Below are 19,973 nucleotides of genomic sequence, written 5' to 3'. Positions count from 1 at the left end.
ATGTTGGCAGGTATAAGTACTTGTACATGAATAGGTAGAAGTGGCACTCGGTCTCTAGGCCATTGTCTCTCTCCATTGTCATACCACAGTAGCAGTTTATCTGCCACTCCTCGTTAAACCATTTTGTTTTAAGTGCAAGCCTATTGATCTGGCTGACATTTATCTCCCTAAGGTCATCAGTATCCGCATGTATGAGCCGAAGTATCTAAAAGTATCTAAACGGCATGCCACGCGGGACAGTAACAGAGAAGGTGTCTTACGGACTATTTCCCCTCCTTTCCTTTCTTGTAACTTCTGCAACAGACAAAATGAGGTACTTTCAGTCTTTGAGCATTTCGACCTATGAGACTGTGGCCTGTGATCGAAGCAACTGACATAGAGCCGTTCATCCTTCACCGAATGAGTAGCGCATAGAGTCCCATTTTGGCCGAATTCTTTTTGTAGCATTATATGTCATTGCATTACATGTCATTACGTTGGTTCCTGCAATACTTCAATTAATGTATTCAGTGCCTTGTCTTGACTACAATCTTTTTGCGCTGTAATTTTCCGGCCGTATTTTCTGCTGAAAATACATAAACAAGGCTCGCATTGTTCAAGTAGTTAGCAAGTCATTAAAATGCAATCAGTGTTTAATTATTCAAAATTACAATATTCGTGCACGTAACTGTAATAAAATCAGTTATTGTCATTTATCATATTCGAACATCAAATATGGAATATGCACCACATTTACATGCGCAATGTAATCGATATTACTCATACGCCACGCTGCTCTATACGGCACGTGCAGACACAGGCAAAAGTCTCCGGTGATGCCTGTGCGTCAACATTACCAACAATTTTATCCAGTTTTTGGCCCCATTGAAACTTCGAATACTCAGTTGTCATTATAGCACATTTTTCATCATATTTTATTTAAGCACTCTGTGCCGCTCTCCCTCTTTCGCTTACCCAGCCACTTCGCAATTTATCGATGTTAACCATTCTCCATTTTGCCATATTTATTTATGTCATATTTTCATTATTTGTTTTTTTCTTTTTTTGCTTTTTCATTTCTGTTTTTCATGCGCGCATTAATACACTCGAATTCACATGTGTAATTGAAATTTTATTACGTATCTACTTTATAAAAATTATTCTCTTTTTCGCCTGTTTCTTGCAGATAAACAAAAACTCGCAAGTCCAATCGAAGAACAGCAATGGGGAACGCAAGCGCTGGATCCACGATCCCACAAGTGAGTATAACTACTTGTAAAAAGGGCGCATGTGTGTTTGTAGCGGCTCCGTAAATTGCATTAGTGTGTTTGTGTGTGTGTGTGCGTGCGCTGTTTGTGCTCGTGCCTGCAGTTGGCGTAAATTTTTTGTGCACAGCAGAGTAACCGTAAAGCCAGCAGGTGACCGCGATTTATTGCACAAGTCTTCATTTTATTCCAAAACAAATATCCATAAAGTGTCGGAGAGGAAGACGCGCTTGAAAAATGCATCCCGTTTACAGTGCGCGTGGCTGTGTGTGTGTGTTTTATATTCATGCACACATACATATATACATACATATGTAATAGGTAAACACATGTGGCGGATTAAAACGTGTAAAAGAGAGATGTTTAAACGATGTTTACTTGAATATATTATTTTAATTAAATCAAAGCACATCACTGAGCAATGCAGAATAATATTTTAAAACATTTTTTTACGCGTTATATTTTGATGCTCTCGAATTTTTTGGTTAACTTTAAAGCAGTGTAGTACTAGTTTGCTGAATAAGTCTTCCGGTTCGAAAAGAGAGGCCGTTGCTACAAGGTAAACATTTTTGCCATTTATGCCTGTAAACGTATGCTTGAAAGAAAATGGGGTCTTCAATCCAAGTAAGAGTGTTTTTTTAGAGGTTAGGTTTTCAAGATGAAATAAAACGTATATAATTTAATGTTATGGCCAAGAATTTAGCTTTATTATAAAGATAAGGGTTTGCGCCATTATATTTTAAAAATGATTTCGGGCAAGTGGCCGCCGCGGCTGGCTCGAATAAATTCCAGCCGAGAGGCCCAATTTTCGATCACTTTTTGCAGCAATTGGGGCCGTGTGTCAGCAATAACGCGCCGAATATTCTCTTCCAAGACGTCAATCGTCTCGGGCTTATCTGCGTAGACAAGCGACTTCACATAGCCCCACAAGAAATAGTCCAGCGGTGTTATATCGCACGATCTTGGAGGCCACGCCACAGGTCCACGGCGCGAGATAATGCGCTCACCAAAAGTTTCCTTCAATAAATCGATTGTTGCGTTGGCTGTATGGCATGTAGCGCCGTCTTGTTGGAACCAAAGGTCGTCCACATCAACATCGTCCAATTCAGGCACGAAAAAGTCATTAATCATGGCTCTATAGCGCTCTCCATTGACTGTAACATTATGGCCGGCTTCATTTTTAAAGAAATATGGACCAATGATTCCCTCTGCCCATAGAGCACACCAAACAGTGACTTTTTGAGGATGTAACGGCGTCTCAGCAATGGCTTGTGGATTATGTTCACTCCAAATGCGACAATTTTGCTTATTGACATACCCATTCAACCAAAAGTGAGCTTCATCGCTGAACAAAATTTTCTTGTGAAAATCGGGATCGGTGGCCATCTCGTTTTGGGCCCAAATTTGCACGATTTGCAAACGTTGTTCAGGTGTAAGTCTATTCATTATGAAATGGCAAACCAAATTGAGCGTAAATCAAGTGACAGCTGTCAAAAAGACCATCTACGAAAAAAGTAGTGCCAACTTGAAAACCTAACCTCTAAAAAAAACACCCTTGTGGTTGTATAAGGCGCTTAAACGACCAGTATTATCGTATGGCTTGGTGTTTTAGTGAAAAGCTGTAGAGAGAGAATACAACATCAAATAACTTGGCAGAATACAAAGATCAGCATGCGAAATAACAGTCGTTGCAATCAGATCATGTCCTAGGGAGGATCTTAACGCATTGACACACGATAAATCTACATACAAGAAGATGGCAACCATGAGTGCATTTAGGTTAAATGAAGCGCGTCGCTGGAAGGAAACAACTAATGGCCATACCAGTCTACCACTGCTACAAGCCCAGTATACCTCCGAGAGGACTGACTAAATCGTCCCGACGGTAACATTCAATAGGAATTTTTTCACTCTCTTTTCATCGAAGGAGAAGTGGAACAAGGGATTCCCTCTAAACAACTTCGACACTACAGTCCATCTGCCATCTGTATAGGCAGTAAAATGGATTGTGGTATTGGAGCTGATATAGGTCCTCATAGACTTAAAATTGAAAAATCTGTGCGTCTTCCTAATGCCTGCAGTGTCTTTCAGGCGGAAGTACTTGCAATTGCGGGAGCTTATAGGTTACTAATCGCAGATTTCTCTTTTAAGAGCATTATCGCTATTCTTTCGGATAGCCAAGCTGCAATTCAAGAGCGGCTTCGGCGATAACAACCTCCAAACTGGTGGATCAAAGTAGGAATAGCTTTGCCTTTATGGGCCATCATACCTTTGAAGGTAATGAAAGAACAAATGAACTTGCAGAATCGCTATTCACACCAATAGGTGCAGTCAAGAATATAATTTCCCTAAAATACCTACGAAAGGCGGATTGTAGATGGAGAGACCAGACGACATGCAAGATTAGCAGAACAGTATGGTCCACCTACAACTTCAAACAATCGTTAATATTGTTAAACATGAAACAACGGGACGCCTGGGGACTAACGGAAGTCATAACTGGTTTTTGGTCTGTCGGAGAACAAGCTGCCAAAATGGGCATCCCTCACAACACATACTGTCATAGTTGTAAACAACCGGAGAAAAAGGAAACAATCTTCCATTTCCTCTGTGAATGCCCTGCTCTATGGAAGGATATAATGTTAACTCTGGGCAAACCGCTGTCCGAGGATCTCGAACAACTATCTGGCTCAGACGTCAACAGCCTAATAAGGTTCCTAAACCATAAAGACTGGATGTGGTCATGCTGCAAATAAACGTTAAACAAGTTGATAACGAGGATGCGGCGATAAAATGGTGTGGAAGTAGTAGTTGGATTCCGGATGAATGAAGACGATCCACCTCAAGGACGTCCAACAACACTAGAAATCGTAGAAAAAGTACAGGAAATCGTATTGGAAAATCGTGAAATCGTCAGGTAACTGAAAGGGATTTAGTAAAAGCTCTAGGCATCTCATTGGGCAGTGTAAGCAATATTTTGCATGAAGTATTGGCGGCCCCCGTAGCCGAATGGGTTGGTGCGAGACTACCATTCAAAATTCAGAGAGAACGTAGGTTCAAATCTCGGTGAAACACCAAAATTAAGAAAAGCAGAAAAAGCTCCTCATATAAAAATATCTGCCGTTGGGAGTCAGCTTGAAACTGTAGGTCCCTCCATTTGTAGAACAACGTCAAGACGCACGCCACATAGGAGGAGGAACTCTGCCAAACACCCGAAAATGGTGTATGCGCCAATTATATATATTTATTGGGCTTCAGAAAGCCGTGTGCTTAATGGGTGCTGTATTCACTAAGAATGGAACAAAATTACATTCGAGTACCACGTGATCAGCCACTTGTAAAGCGTTTTCGAGAAGGTAAAGTGGAATTCGGGCATCCATTCATCACTATGGATTAGACGTGGGTCTATCACCATTATCCTCAATGAAAAAAAGGCTAAAGAGTGGTGTGCACCTGGTTTTTCGGCTGCGAAACGAGTTCGTGTCCAGAAATCCGCTAAGAACAACAGCATCAGTTTTTTAGGGTGCAAAAAGAATTTTGTTTTTCGATTAGTCGCAAACTGGTAAAACTATAAACTCTGAATGTTAGTGTAACATTTTAGACCAGCTGAAGGGAAAAATTTGTGAAAAAACACCCATTTTGCAAAAGAAAATAATTATTTTTTAATTGGAACAATGCACCGAGGTACAAGAGCACTTTTGCAATGGCTTAAAATCCATGAATTAAAGTTCGAACTGTTAGAGCATCCAACGATTTGGCCCCTGGCGACTTCCATATGTTTCCAGACTTGAAAAAATTCATGCATGGAAAACGTTTTTATCAAATGATGAGACCATAGCAGTTGTGGAAGCGTATTTTGCATCTGTTCCAGATACTCATTTCAGGAATGGAATTCGTAAATTGGAGTATCGATGGAAGAAATGTATTGATTTTCAGGGCGACTATAATAATATGAGAATATGCGAGGCTGAATAACAAAGTGTATTCCAAACCATAAATTTGTGTTCTTCTTATCAAACCGCAAAACTTATTAAGCAACCAAGTATTTACTTATTTTTATTTTTATTTTTATTTTTATTTAGCTTTACACTTTTTCTATTAAGCGAACTGAATTGAAATGAGATGCAAACTATATTAGCCTTAATTTGTTGATGACTGGGCGATGCGGTGATTTTGCTGTGGTGATGCCATTTCATTACGCCAATTAGACATTTAAGCGGTTACGCTACCGCAGCAACTTCAAAATAAGCATAATTAATGTGGACATTTTTTTCAGCGGTACAATGATGAATAAACAATAAGTCTGGAAAAGTTCCTTTATTGCACATACCACATTGATTAAAAAGTTCCCGGAACAATCACCAGCTGACGCTCTAAGTCAATTGATTTGAGTTATGAGGCAATCAACAATAACCTATCTCAAAAGGACGTGCATAAACCCATCATAAGACAGCTTGTATCGATACTCGAATCCGGAGCAAACAGTGCAGAATTAGAAGGAAAAATAATGCCACAAAAGTTTGCCCGCCAGAAGAAGTCCTCTCTCCTCTTCTGTCTACAATAGTAATAGGCAAACTTCTCCACAAATTGGACAACCTAGGATTCTATATTCAAGGTTATGCTGATGACCTGGTAGTAAGCATAGTAGGCTGGCATGAGGAGACCATGTCTAACCGCATGCAAAAAGCCTTCAGTATAATAAACAAATGATGCACCGAGAAAAGAGGCTCTCGGTTAACCCATCGAAAACTGCGCTAATGCCGTGGCATTGTTTATTACGCCATCTGGAGTACGTCTACCTCTGCACGTGTTTTCGATTTTTTACAGTTTTAAAAATGGATTTGAATTTGGATTCAATGGTGCGAAAACCTTAGAATTGTTGGAAAACTGTTTCGGTACTGACACTCTACCGAAATCAGCCGGCAGCCATTTACGAGTGGCATGAATGCTTCCGAAGAGGTCGTGCGTCTATCGATGATGACGAAGGTAGTGGCAGGCTGTCGTCGTTCGACATCGTAAACTGATAAAAAGACCAATAAAGTGAAAGAAAAGTTGATCAATAACTGCAAATAACTGCAAATTAACCATCAGAGAGCTGGCAGAAGATTTGAACATTACTTAGGGACCCGTGGCGGGCGTTGTAGTTAATTATTTGGGTTTGCGCCGTGTTGTCACAAAGTTGGTACTAAAGAAACTGAATTTGATGTAAAAAAGAGGCAGCGTTGATATCGCCAAAGGCATGATTTCCAAGGCTAAATTCGACATCCATCGCCAACATTCATCAAACGCATCATTACTGGAGACGAGACGTGGGTTTATGAGTACAGCATGCAATCCAGACAGCAGGCGAGTGAGTGAAGAGCTCTGAATGAGCCACAATCAACTTAACCATGTCGTTTTCAGTTTAAAAAGAAAGCGACGTTGACGGTTTTTGGGTATTGTACACGGATTTCAACGGTATTGTACCCCACGAATTTTCGCCAGAAGGTCAGACAGTTAATGGGAACTTTTTTGCCCAAGAAATTCAGAAAGCCGCTTGAATGAGTATACCCAATTTCAAAAGGAAACAAAAACTGGAGCCAGAAATTGAGTAGCTCAAACAAAAAAAGAAGAAATCACGCCGAAAATGGCAACAAACTCGTTCGCCCAGTGACAAAACCAAACTTAACAAATAATCAGAAGAACTGAATAGTGAAATAAACTTTATTAAAAATTAACCAATAAATCAATACATTTCAAGCTTAATACCTGTTAAAAATGTGACTGACTACTCACTTTGGAAGTGTACTAAATATTTGAAAATAACAAACTGTCATGTTCATCCATTCAAAACAGATAACAATACCTGTGCAAAAAGTCACAAGGACAAGGCAATAACTTTTGCAAAACACTTAACAACAACTTTTCAACCCAATGATAATAAATGTGACGATGTTTATACTCTTACTGTGAGCGAAAACACCCCTCTCTCATTCATTACCATGAATGAACTCAAAAGAGAAATAAAGCCAATAAAAGATAAAAAAAGTGATCGGATTAGATTTAGTTACAGCTGAGGTGTTAAAAAAGTTACCCTATGTAAGTCTGATTAAATTAATAGAGTTATTTAACCATTCAATTCATCTTCACTATGTTCCAACACTGAGGAAAGTGACAGAAAGGAAAATGAGCCGAAAACCGGGAAAATATTTAGATTTTGTTTCCTTATACCGACCAATTTCGGTGCTGCCTCAAATCGGTAAGCTATTTGAAAAGGTCTTACTCAATCGATTCACGCCAACTATCGACACTAAAAATGTGTTACCTTTGCTTGAGTGCAACCATCGAACACAGAATCACAGCTGAAATAGAAAACTCTTTTGAACAGCATAACGTGAGTTCAGCAATATTCTTGGACATCACACAAGCTTTCGATAAGGTTTGGCATGACATTTAAAATAAGAAACTAAACACCTGCCTTCCAGTGATTTTTAGGCCCTGCTAAAGTCGTTTCTGAGCGAATGCTAGTTTTGCGTTAAAGAGGAAAGCGAATACTCTAACTTTGAAGAAATAAATGTTGGTGTGCGGCAAGGAGGAGTTGTTGGTCCGCTTTTGTATGTTTATACACTAAAGACTTGCCGGTACCACCGTATAGCTTGATCACTATTTTCGATCCTTCGATATATTCTCAACTCATCTCGGTTCGTTCGCAATAAGGTTACTTATCATGACACTAAGATCACTACGGTCGCTGAAGAAAATAAAAATTAAACAGAAGCCCACTCCATCAGGCTTCAAAGGCACTTAATCTGGCATTATGGCTGTTAACTTAAGGAAGGGACTATGGAAATCTCTTCATAAAATTGCATTTATGTTACCAGAATTGTACTGCTATTTTATAATGCAAATGGTTTTCCAATAACAGGAGTTACTTAAATATATAAAAGGCTATCGAGAGATGATTAACGATTTTTTATGGCCGGTATTGGATGGTATTGATCTGTACAATGTTTGTTTTCAACAAGACGACGCTACGTGCCACACAAGCAACGAAATCATTGATCTTTTAGGGGGAAAGTTTCCGGACCGTGTTATTTCTCGAAGGGGTAATCACAATTAGCCACCGAGATCTTGTGATTTTATACCTTGTGCCTTTTTTCCTTTGGGGCCACGTGAAAGAGAACCCAGCCCAGGGTCGATTCAAGACCTCAAAGATGGAATTCGTGAAGCTATCGGGGACATAGGGCAGCCACTTTGCAATTCAGTTGTGGAAAATTTCTTGAAAAGGATATTGTCCTGTAAGCGTGATCGTTGTGGTCATTTGCCTGATGTTATTTTCCACCATTAACGACATACCTTCTTCTCTCTCCTCTTTGTAATGAAATAATCATCCGCTCATTTATATTAAAAAATAGCATTTTTCTTTGAATATCAAAATAACACCTCTTATTGGAAAATCCTTTATATACAATATCTGTGTTAAAAAAAATGAAAATAAAAACTTTACTTTCGCCGCGAATTCACTTCTCTTTAAACGTCGTTTTCTAAGGTCAAAGTGTGACCCACATCGGCAAAAGTGTGCAAGTTCAGCTTTGACTCCAGTAAACTTTAATTTTGGAGCTCTTTTTCCATGCTCCATTTTTCCAAGAACTCTTTTATGTGCAGCGGTGCTGATTATTACGACTTTGTTTACTTGCGATTCCATCCGAAGTATGTGGCACCCACAAGTATGGTATGGTTTACGAGTACGTATCTTTTTCCATTTTTATTTCAATAAATAAATAAAATACATAAAATATGCCACGCAATAAAAACATTACCGGTTTGCGTGCTAATGGATTGCCTGGTGAAAATTTGTGAGAAAATTACCTGCTCTATTTGAAGTACTGACTATTGGGTGCCTATGAAAATCTGTATCTACGTATAAGTACACACATACCTATAAATGAATAGGCCATTGTATTACGCACACACTCACACTTTGCAAAAAAAGGATTTGTTTGCTTTTAATTTGTGCGAGGAGAAAAAAATTAAATGACTAAAGTTATTTGAGGTGACCGATAGAAAAGGGAGGGAAGTATATTACTTTACAGCTGTGGAAATAAAGAGTTCAGGGTCTGACTAAAATAATGCAAAAGCAACCACTAATTATAGGGAATTTACTTCAATTATAAAATAAATATGTATGTATGTATGTATGTATGTATGTATCTGTGTGTGCAAATAAAGTTCTAAAACTTGTGCATAAATATGTCTGTAAATAGCACACAACTCTTTACCCACTGAGTCAATTACATAATTACCCTTTCCCAATTTTTTCTCCGCCACTAGGTGACCTTTGCCGGCCGTTAAATTGCAAGAAGCGTGAAATTTGTCTACTGGAGGATGAGTACAGTGCCGTGTGCGTTTCGAAGCGTGACTTGCATAAGAATCGGTGAGTCTAAAGTAAAACAAACAAACAAACAGAAATAACAAAACATAAATAAATAAAAGCAAAATAAAAGATATGTACCTTCATTCACACTCGCATAATAAATCCAATTAAATTAGTCTGCATACCTGGCTGGCCACCATCATTGCACAGCCTATCACTTTAATAACCCAATTGGCCATCTGTATGCTACAAAATTAACTTACAACGCCCATCCTTCATCCAACTCCTTGTCAAATCCCATCTGCACTTCAGTCAGACAAGTGACTCTTGTAAAAAGTTTAATTATTCCCTTTTTCCTCACCTTTATACTCCTTGAATATATGCACCTATGTGCGATACCACAACACCAGCATCAGCACCAGCACCAGCACCAACACCAATACCAACACGAACACCAGCACCGTTAATCTTTTGCACTCTTTCCTTTACACAACTCTCACTCCCACCCCCGCTCGCTACTAGCCTACAACTCCACCCTGCCTGCTGCACAGCTGAACTAATTATTTTTATCTGCTTTATCTTTCGTCAACGATCTGTAGTGATGAAATAATCACGAAAGCCAAGTACTTGGAGGAGGAGGCGGCTAAGCGACGCGCCAACAAGGACATCATCAACAACAACAACAACGACAATGAAAACGATGATGAGGATGTGAAGAACTTTAGCTCCGATGAGGATTCCCGTGAAGATGATGTATTCTATGAGAACAACAACACGGCCGGTGATAAGGACGACGACGAGGATGTGGAAGAGTGAGTGAAAAGCATAGAGAAGAATGAAATTAGTTGGAATTAGCCATAAACGACTGGGTTGGTCGTAGGATTAAAAATGAGATTTTTCACATTTCATTAATTAACAGTAATTTTGAGTGGTTGAGTGGCGGAATGGCGTAAAATACTTTGAATTTGGCGCCCTAATGCACACTATGGCTGGCTATGAGTAGAAAATTTGAAATACTGTAAATATATATGTGACTGTGAATGTGAATTTTTGGGATGTATGTGATTTGATTTGATGACACGTGTCTGTTGTATACGTTTTTTTTTGTTTTGGTGAATAAACAAGTTCAGTAATACTTGAGTGTGTGAGCAGTTGTATGTGGAAATCCCCTGCAGGGAGAAGCGAAACTAGTATTGACACATTCTAGTTCAGCTACGGAAATCAAACCAGTTTGGAAGTGACTCGAATAGTACTAGTAGTAAAGTGGGCAGTAAAAAAACAAAAAAATATTTATATAAAAAAAAAGAGAAAGCCAAGAAAAAAAACAAGAAAAAAAACAAATAAAAAAAAAATTAAAAAAAAGAAAAAATAAAACAAATATATAAAAAAAAACTAAATAAAAAAATCAAAACAAACCAAAAAAATAAAAATAAGTAAAAATAAATTGTCTGCAAATTAGTTCAATTTTTTTTATAAATAAGAAAGTTTAAGAATCCTGTAAGGTCACACCAAGGCATCACGATGACTAGAAGGTTACGATATACATATTTAGATACTGCTAAATAAATATTTTTTTTGCAAAAATATCGACTTATGGCATTGATGAACAAAGTACAGTACTATCTCGATAATCCGGACACGCGGTAGTCCGGTCACATCTATAATCCGGACAACTGCTATAATTGGACAGTTTAACATTTTTTACTCTATAATCCGGACATTTTTCAAATTTGCTTCGCAATATGTACATGCATACATATGTATTTTAATTTTTAGTTTGCTTTGTGAGTTTTTCGTAAAATAGAATTTCGAAAAAAATTGGATGTGGACATATTTATTTACAGAATGGTACAGAAAATATTTTATACCAAACGTAAAAAAGTTTTTAAAAGATAATAATAGACCGTTAAAGGCTATTTTACTAGTTGACAATGCGCCATGCCACGTAGGTTCGGAAGATCTTGGAACGGATCCGAATTTCCGAATTGTGTTTCTTCCACCTAATTGCACAGCAGTCATACAACCGTTAGATCAAGATTTAATTCAAAATATAAAAGTCACTTACCGAAAACAGCTTTTAAATCATCTCATTACGGACAATACAGATCTTGGAATTACATTAAAAAACTTTACGCTGCGAAATGCTGTTACATTTTTAAACAATGCGTGGTATGGTATATCACAACAAAATATTGTACGCAGTTGGAAGGAGTTGTCGGGAAGTCACAGCGAAGAATGGACCGAGGAAGATTCGATACCTCTGGCTCAACTTACAGTCAATAATCCAGATTTGAATGAAATTCAAACTATCATCGCATCAATTAATCCAGACTCACAGAATGACATTGAATTCATAACTAATTGGGCGAAAGGAATAGATGAATTCGATTACGATTTTTCTGATCAGGAAATTGTACAGTCTGTGGTGGAAAATAATAATATAGAAGAAGCTGATTCTGATTGCACCATAGTTGAAGCGGTAAATGCTATAAGTAGCGGTGAAGCAAAAAATATTTTTTCCAAGGCTATACAATGGGCAGAACAAATTGACGCTTCGGCTATGGATATTTTAGTTTTAAGACGATTTAAAGAAACTGCAGATAAAATGTTGCTGGCGAACTCGCAGCAGACCAAAATTAATAATTTTTTTGAAATAGTACATACTAAATAAAAAAAATGTTTGATTATGTACAGATGTACATATTATTATGTACGTATGATTGTACTGTATTTAATAAAACTATTTATGTACATACATATATCTGAATTGCGTTATGTTCATTTCAAAAAAACAACGTTTAGTTGAAAAAAAAAAATCATCTATAATCCGGGCACCCCCATAATCCGGACGACCCATACCATTAAGGGTGTCCGGATTATCGAGATAGTACTGTACTAACGTATAAAGCGAAATATATCCACAATAACTTTAATAAAAAAATATTGGCTGGCCTTGCCCCTAGTTTTTAATGGAAAAATATAGATTAATTACAAAACTTAATTAAATATTCAGATAAGATATCAAATAAAACGAGTTTAAGAAATACTTTTTCCGAATATATTTCTACTTCTACTGCCACTGTTGCTGTCGTTTCTGTGCTTTATTCTCCTACTCAATGTGGTTTATCTTCATCGCGACTGTGGGTTGGCTGCTTGGTTGAAATAGTGATTATTCAAGAATCCAATTAGTGCCTACGGACCATTTTGTTGCCACATCCTCGCTACCAACAAGCTACACGGGTTATTTCTTATTGACTATATCCAGTCTGCGCAATTGAGAAACCTCATAATGTTTTTTACGTCTATGCCGGTCAGCTCTTCCAGGTCTTCAAAAAGCGGTTTGCCCTGGGTTGACATTCTATCCTTCCATAGGGTAGAGCATTTACAGAGGAAGTGGAAGATGGTTTCATTTTTCTCTGGTTGCTTACAACTGTGGCAGTGTGAGTTGTAAGGGATGCTCATTTTGGCTGCCTACTCTCCTATGAACCCAGAATCCAGTTGTCACTGTTGCGAGTCTGCAGAGATCCCTGCGTCTCATATTAGTCAATGTTGACGTTTGTTTGTGGTTGTAGGAGGGCCATAACGTTCTGCATGTCGTCTGATCCCTCCATCTATAATCCGTGATTCGTAGATATTTTGAGGAGTTTGCATTTTTAACTTCAACGAGTGGTGTGAATACCGATTCTACAAGAATATTATTCATGGCAGATCACCCTCTTCATCCGCTTTTCAATTTCCTTCAATGCCCAAGACCCAGATTAAGGTCGTCACGATTGTAGCCACAAACGAGTTTAAGGCGTCCCATTTAGCGATGGACGAGCACATATCTCGGGAAAATCTTGTGTGAGACGACGGATGTTCGAATGCCTTCTCCAGCACTGCTTGTTCTTCACTGAAACGTTTGTAGTGAAAGGTCACGTGCTCTGCGCTATCAACTGTATTCCAGAAAAGGTGCTGTCAGCCAGCTGAAAACATAGTAGGTATTCCAAGCAGCATGCGTGCCCGATGCGTATCTGAGCTAGGTAATAGTCAATGTTAGCGGCACGCGCATACAAGACGGGAATTACAAACAATGATCGGTGCAGATTTTGCAACAAACTAGAAGAAAGAGAAACTCTTGAACACCTTTTATGTTCTTGCCTTGCATTATAGCTAGAACCAAATGAAAAATTTGGGAGCTCTACAATATGAGAGGTTATAATGTCTCTGGAGGTTAAAGCTTCACAGCTTACTTAGATTCGCAAAGGACGCATGCTTTTTACAAGAAGTCTACTACAAGGAAACGTAAGAGTCAAGCCCCATCTGGTACCACTAAGGATCAATAGGTCTATGTGTTGGCTTTCAGCCAGCCGGGTCAACCTAACCTAACCTATCAAAAGAATTTGTAACTTCGCGTAACCGCTTTAACGCAATGGAACGTAGTGAATCACTTTACACTGTATAATGTTAGGGCTAAACATACAAACATGAATTTTCACATAGCTTTAATATTAATGAAATCACAGAGAAATTGCGAAGTTCCCTCTACAGGGTACTCAATGTATGATTTTTTGTGGTCGTCTCGATCGAGTAGTTCTCTCAATCCGGGGTTCCATCTACTGTATATACATATATAAAGGTTTCTTAACTCCTATTTGGAGCGTAGGGCGTCAAGTGGAATGGATGTTTTTTTTGTATAGTTTAACTGGGCTCAAACTGGTTATTTTAGAAACATATTGCTTCGAATTTTTTTTGGCTAGTATGAACTAGCATTTTAAATGGTATTTTGCTGATGCATGAACGGATTATTGACATTCGTGTTAAAAATACCCTTTTACTAACATGGAAAAAAGCTAGCGCACGAAGTCGTTAAGCTGAAAAGTGATCTGAAATGTGAACTGGTAGTCCTTCTAGTTCACAACTAGTATTTTTTTCCTACAGAGCTTGCATCCACACATCAAACTGTGTGCGATTTCATCAGCGGTGGTGTATGTTTTTGAGAACTTATGTGTACAGGGTGGTCCAAATAATACTTTATTTTATAAGGAATGCAATAAAAACTACAAAAACGAATTTCTTTGTGTAGAATATGGCTCTCCTGGAAATAGTAAATATTCTCATTTGGCTTTCTTTGCAGTAAAACATTCGTTCAACCATTTCCAAAACAAATATGTTTTCGGTGCTTAGCCCATGTATAATTTCGAAATTCTGAGCGCTGAAAAAACGTTGAATTTGGTCAAATAGCCGCACCGAGACGTCTAATTGACACTGTCAAGTTTTCTGGGATTGCATTTACTTAGTGCACAAAAGAACAGTTATTTAATGATTTGTGTACTTCAAAGAATTGCGTGTGGCATCCGCTGTCAAGGATACGAGGGCGACGTTTTTATTATAGTAAGAGGCAAGTTTGAGAACGCTCTCTGCGACAGAATGCAAAGGGCTCTAAAGCTGACGAAGAGATGGTTTGCTGAGGTGGGTCTGAATATGAACCCAACCATCATCCAGTCATCATTCCTTACACCAGGAAAATAGTCTTTCCAGGAATGTGGAAGATCAGCATGAAAGGAGTCGCTATTGGATTGATCAGCGAAGTTAAGTATTTTCTGGAAGAGGCATTCTGGAGCAACCCTGTCTAAAGCAATAAAGGCTCTCATGCTCTCCAAATCCTCGCGCTGTAACCCAAGAGCCCTGAGATGGTTGTACTTCATGATAATAAGGCCAATGATAACATATAGAACGGTTACTTGGGTATCGAGAGCTGTTCTCTCGAAAGTGGAAACTAACTAAGCTTCAGCGCTTTGTATGCGTGTGCATCACGGGAGCAATACGAACCTGCTCTACAACTGCGATGGAAGTGAAGCTCGAGCTGACACTGATTCACATCATAATCATAATCATCCTATCCTGTTCGGTATTACTAGGGAAGGTTTCGGCAAAAAAAAATTTATGCAAGCTAAGAACATGAAAGTGCTGTGTTTGCAGGTCCGACTTGCACAGCTACCCAGGGATGATACCACTAAAGTCATCAAATTCGAAAAGAAGCTCAGAATTGAACTGTAAACCCTCCCTAAGGATGAACTTAAACTGAGGCAATTGCATATTGAGCAGTCATCTGCACAGAATTTAGGTATGGTTGACTGACTTTTGTTATTTCTGCCACCTATCCCTAGAGACCTCAATGCACCTTCCCTTTTAGTGTAGGGCTATAGTTCAAAGAAGATGGAGATATCTCGGCCAATTGCAGCAATAAGAAAGACGCATACGCTTAGTCCAACCCAGCTCTATCCTGAGTTTAATAAGGGAGCTGGGTTCGTAAGGGTACTGTGATGAGTAAAAGATACAAAAGGCCATGAGCTCGAAGTTCAAACTTCAAATTGAGTCTAATCTAATTAATCTTATGCCAAACTCTATGCGTCTCCCTAATGCCTGCAGGGTCTTCCAGGCGGAATTACTAGCAAAGGGGGGAATTTCTTGGCTTCTAATCGCAGATTTCTCTTTTAAGGGCAATATCGCTATTCTTTCGGACAGCCAAGCTGCAATCCAGGCACTGGATTCAGCTACAACAACCTCTATGGAGGTGGAAGAAAGTAGGAATAGCCTTTCCACCTTCAGTGAAAACCATAATGTTACCTTAATCTGGGTCCCGGGACATCGGAATATTGAATGGATGAACTGGGAAGAGGGGGATCTGCCATGAATAACGCTCTTGCAGAATCGCTATTCACACCATTAGGTGCAGTCAAGAATACAATTTCCTTAAAATATCTCCGAATCGCGTATTGCAGATGGAAAGACCAGACTACATGCAAAATTAGCAGAACGTTATGGCCCCCCTACAACCTCAAACAATCGTCAACATTGTTAAACAAGAAACGACGGGTCGCCTGGAGACTAAATATCGGAGAACAAGCAGCTAAAATGAGCATCCCTCACAATACATACTGTCACAGTTGTAAACAACCGAAGAAAAAAGAAACAATCTTCGATTTCCTCTGTGAATGGCAGGCTCTATGGAAGGACGGAATGTTAACCCTGGACCAATCGCTGTTCGAGAGTCTCGAACAACTATCTGGCGTAGACATCAACAACCTAATAAGGCTCTTAAACCACACAGACTCGATATAGTCATGCTGCAAATAACGATTAAACAAGTTAGTAATGAGGATGTGGCAACAAAATGGTGCGGAACCAACCAACTCACAAATCTAAAACCAAAGGTGGTTCAAGTTCACAGCTTCAATTTCCATCCACAAAAAATCACTGTCTGTAAGATGTTGAATTTTCGGAAAATTCACATCTCACTTTTACAAGGGGATGCTTCGTTTTTTATGAGAAGAAAAAGCCTGGCACATTTAACGAAAAAACAAAAAGCGAAAAGCAAAAAATTACCAAAAATCAACGGTGTTATGCAGTCCCTTGAAAATTGCACTCCAGACCTAGAAAAATTCTTAAATATAGGGTTATTCAATAGGTGCGCTTCAACTTTTTTCCGATAGGGAGGGCGAACGACGCAATATTTTTTACTTTTCGCTTGTTATTTGTAAACTTCATTAGTATACATTTCATCATGGAACGCTACACACTTGAGCAACGATTGCAAATCGTGCAAATTTTTTATGAAAATAATTGTTCTGTTGCTGCTACTTTAAGAGCATTACGGCCATTTTACCGTCCATTTAACAAGCCGTCCCGTTCTGGGGTTATGTCAAGTCATTGGTCTACAGTAACAAGCCGGCGATGATTTGTGAGGTCAATATTAAACGCGAAATTGCTGGAATTTCGGCCGATTTATGCAAAAGAGTGGTCGAAAATTGGGTTCAACGATTGGACTTCGTAAAACGTGCACGCGGTGGTCATGCAAAAGAAATCGAATTTCGTACTTAAATGTTTATGTTCAAACTCGATAATAAAAAAAAATTAGTTAAAAAAGTCAAACCGTTTGTGTTTTATTCAAAAAAGTTCAAAAGTTGAAGCGCTCTTACTGAAAAACCCTATATCTGTTAAAACAATTGAAAGCTTTGTTGAAATTTTGAAAAATTTTATACAAAGTTTGAAACTTTGCGTCGAATGTGTATTTTTTTTTTTGTTTTGTCCTTGTTCACTCCTCTCGGGAGCATTGGGCCTCGATAAGACTCAGGCTTGCGTTGGTTTCGTTAATGTATTTTGATTTCGGACAGGGTAGGTGATTAACTTAACTTTCATTTGATGTAAATGAGAAGAAATTTTAGAGATACCCCCCAATAGTGGCTAGCAGAAGTATGACTCAAAAATATAAATATGCATACGTACCACCCTGTGCGAGCGTATGTTTGCTTGTGACCTATTTAAGAGTGCAAATGAATGGTTTGTCTACTTTACAGTCTCTTTGCTGTATGATTACATGGTTGGGCTTGGGGTGGTTGACTTTGTGATGTGTTTTGCTATTCAGGCGAAAAGGTCAAACAGCTTTTAAAACAGGTCACCTATGAAATAGTGTTGTTAAGTTGCAAAGCCATGGCATGGAGAATACACAAAAATACGACGGAAACAAGTCTATGAGTATTTGGTGCGTAAGCAGCTTTTGATTTGTAAAAAAACAAAAAAAATCATGGAAATAAGAGAGAAAATTTAAATACGCACAAATAAATGTAAATTTTATGCTTATGTATGTAATTTGTAAATAAATATTGTATAAAGGGGTTTTAAAAAGGGCACAAGCAAATGCGTGTTTAAGTAAAGCAAAATAATTGAGAAATCGAATTGGGTGGGCATGTTTTCAAAGGAATTGTTAAGTCCTTTTGAGAAACCCTGTACGTGAAGAGTACTAAAGGATCTGTTACTTACTGGTAAAATTTAAAGAGGCAAAGCTGATGGCTAGTAAACTGGCTTCAATTATTTCTAGTAGTAAATTAAATATTGTCTGTCGCATGATTTGATTACTAGACTTCAAGAAAGTGTTTAATTTGGCATTCTGGCGAGAGCATGAAAATGGAAGATAAAGTGTCCAATACTCTCCCCTTACACCTCGTTTCTTCAGCTGCGCAGAAGCCATTAGAGGGAAACTCCATACGTTTCCCGTGTGTTCGCATTAAGCAGGGCCCCGTGATGATACCAACTACTTTACTATTGAAAGGTCAGTAGATTGATGACCTGAGTAGATTGTTGGCCTGCGCGATGTTAACCGATGTGATTCAAAGCTTTATCATCATATATTCCTAGAGTTCCAGTGTGGAACATAGAGCCACTACGAATTTCTTCCGTTCGGGTCTATTTTGCGCCAATCTCATAACTTCATTCCAGCTAAGCTGCCTGGTGCGAATTTCTGATTCCAGCAGTCGGCTCCGGGTAGTCGCTGGTAATCAACGTCTGCGGCTTCCTTGGAGGTTCCAGTCAATGGCGGCCCTTGTTAAAACACTTTTCCTCTGCGTAGAACATTATCAATCCACCCCCATTTTCTCTTTCGGATCTCAATAGTATTGGCTTCTGCTGGGTTCTGGTCCATAAGTCAGCATTCGAGATAATATTTGCCCAGAATATTTTCAAAATTATTCGAAAACATCTGTTTACAAAAACGTGTAATGAGCTTGTGTCAGCTGATGACGCATTCCACGCTCCACAACCATAAAGTAAAGTCCTAGTAGCCACATCGCACATAGAGACATCGATGCCACTTAGACCACGAAATGGGTCCGTTGAAAGCCGACTTTATATTGGAGTTAAAAACTCGCAGTTTTGTGCGCCATGAAATGTGTGATGCGTTTGTCGAATTGCTTGCAGAGAGCCAAATGCCGTCACAGCTTTCTTTATTCGGATTTTAATAGCATCGTTCGTACCTCCAGAGTCCAATATAACGCTGCCTAAATAGCAAACAGATTGTACATCTTTGAGATCGATACCATCAATTGAGAAGTTTTGCTTCTCGCACTGCTTGAATCTTCGCTCCCATGTCAAAATAGTTGTGGGACAGAAGGCAGATATCATCCCGATAGTCAAGACCCGCGAGGCGCACTTGCTTGAGGATGAAGGGATGCCTACATACGAGCTTTGCTGATTGATTCCTGATTAGTTCTTTTCTTAATCAGCTTATCTGCGCTGCAATTTTCGTGAATATCTCGGTCTCCAGAGACTCAGGCAGCATTTGTGGCGCACAGCTTACCCAGTTTATTTAGAATAGTTATTACTTTGGAGGAAGTTGTGCTACAACGGACGAGTCTTCCACCCAATATGCAGCATCTTTTATAGCTATTAACTCAGCTTCAAAAACACTACAGTAGTCAGGTAGTGGTAGGCTTAGGTAAAGCTGGAACACTTCGGAGAATATGCTCCTCCTGACCTGGTTAATTAGTATTGAGCCGTCAGTGAATATAGCCACTGATCTTAGGTACTTAACGTTATCCCATGCACATCTTTCTGGGATA

At 38.9% G+C, this 19,973-nt stretch overlaps 1 protein-coding gene across 1 annotated transcript in view; it reads left to right on the top strand.

The window, feature by feature from the left end:
• Positions 1-721: 721 nt before the first annotated feature.
• Positions 722-19,973, top strand: part of LOC128855524 (proteoglycan Cow) — a 122,349-nt gene continuing 103,097 nt past the window's right edge. Inside the window, exons 1-5 of the mRNA XM_054090493.1 lie at positions 722-821; positions 959-979; positions 1,164-1,238; positions 9,555-9,657; positions 10,197-10,409. Coding sequence (XP_053946468.1) covers positions 722-821; positions 959-979; positions 1,164-1,238; positions 9,555-9,657; positions 10,197-10,409 — 512 coding nt within the window. The remainder of the gene's footprint in view (positions 822-958; positions 980-1,163; positions 1,239-9,554; positions 9,658-10,196; positions 10,410-19,973) is intronic.

This window comes from Anastrepha ludens, chromosome 2 (assembly GCF_028408465.1).
Source record: "Anastrepha ludens isolate Willacy chromosome 2, idAnaLude1.1, whole genome shotgun sequence".
Lineage (NCBI taxonomy): Eukaryota > Metazoa > Arthropoda > Insecta > Diptera > Tephritidae > Anastrepha > Anastrepha ludens.
The sequence above is the reverse complement of the archived record's forward strand: the minus strand, read 5'-3'. Positions and strand labels throughout refer to the sequence as shown.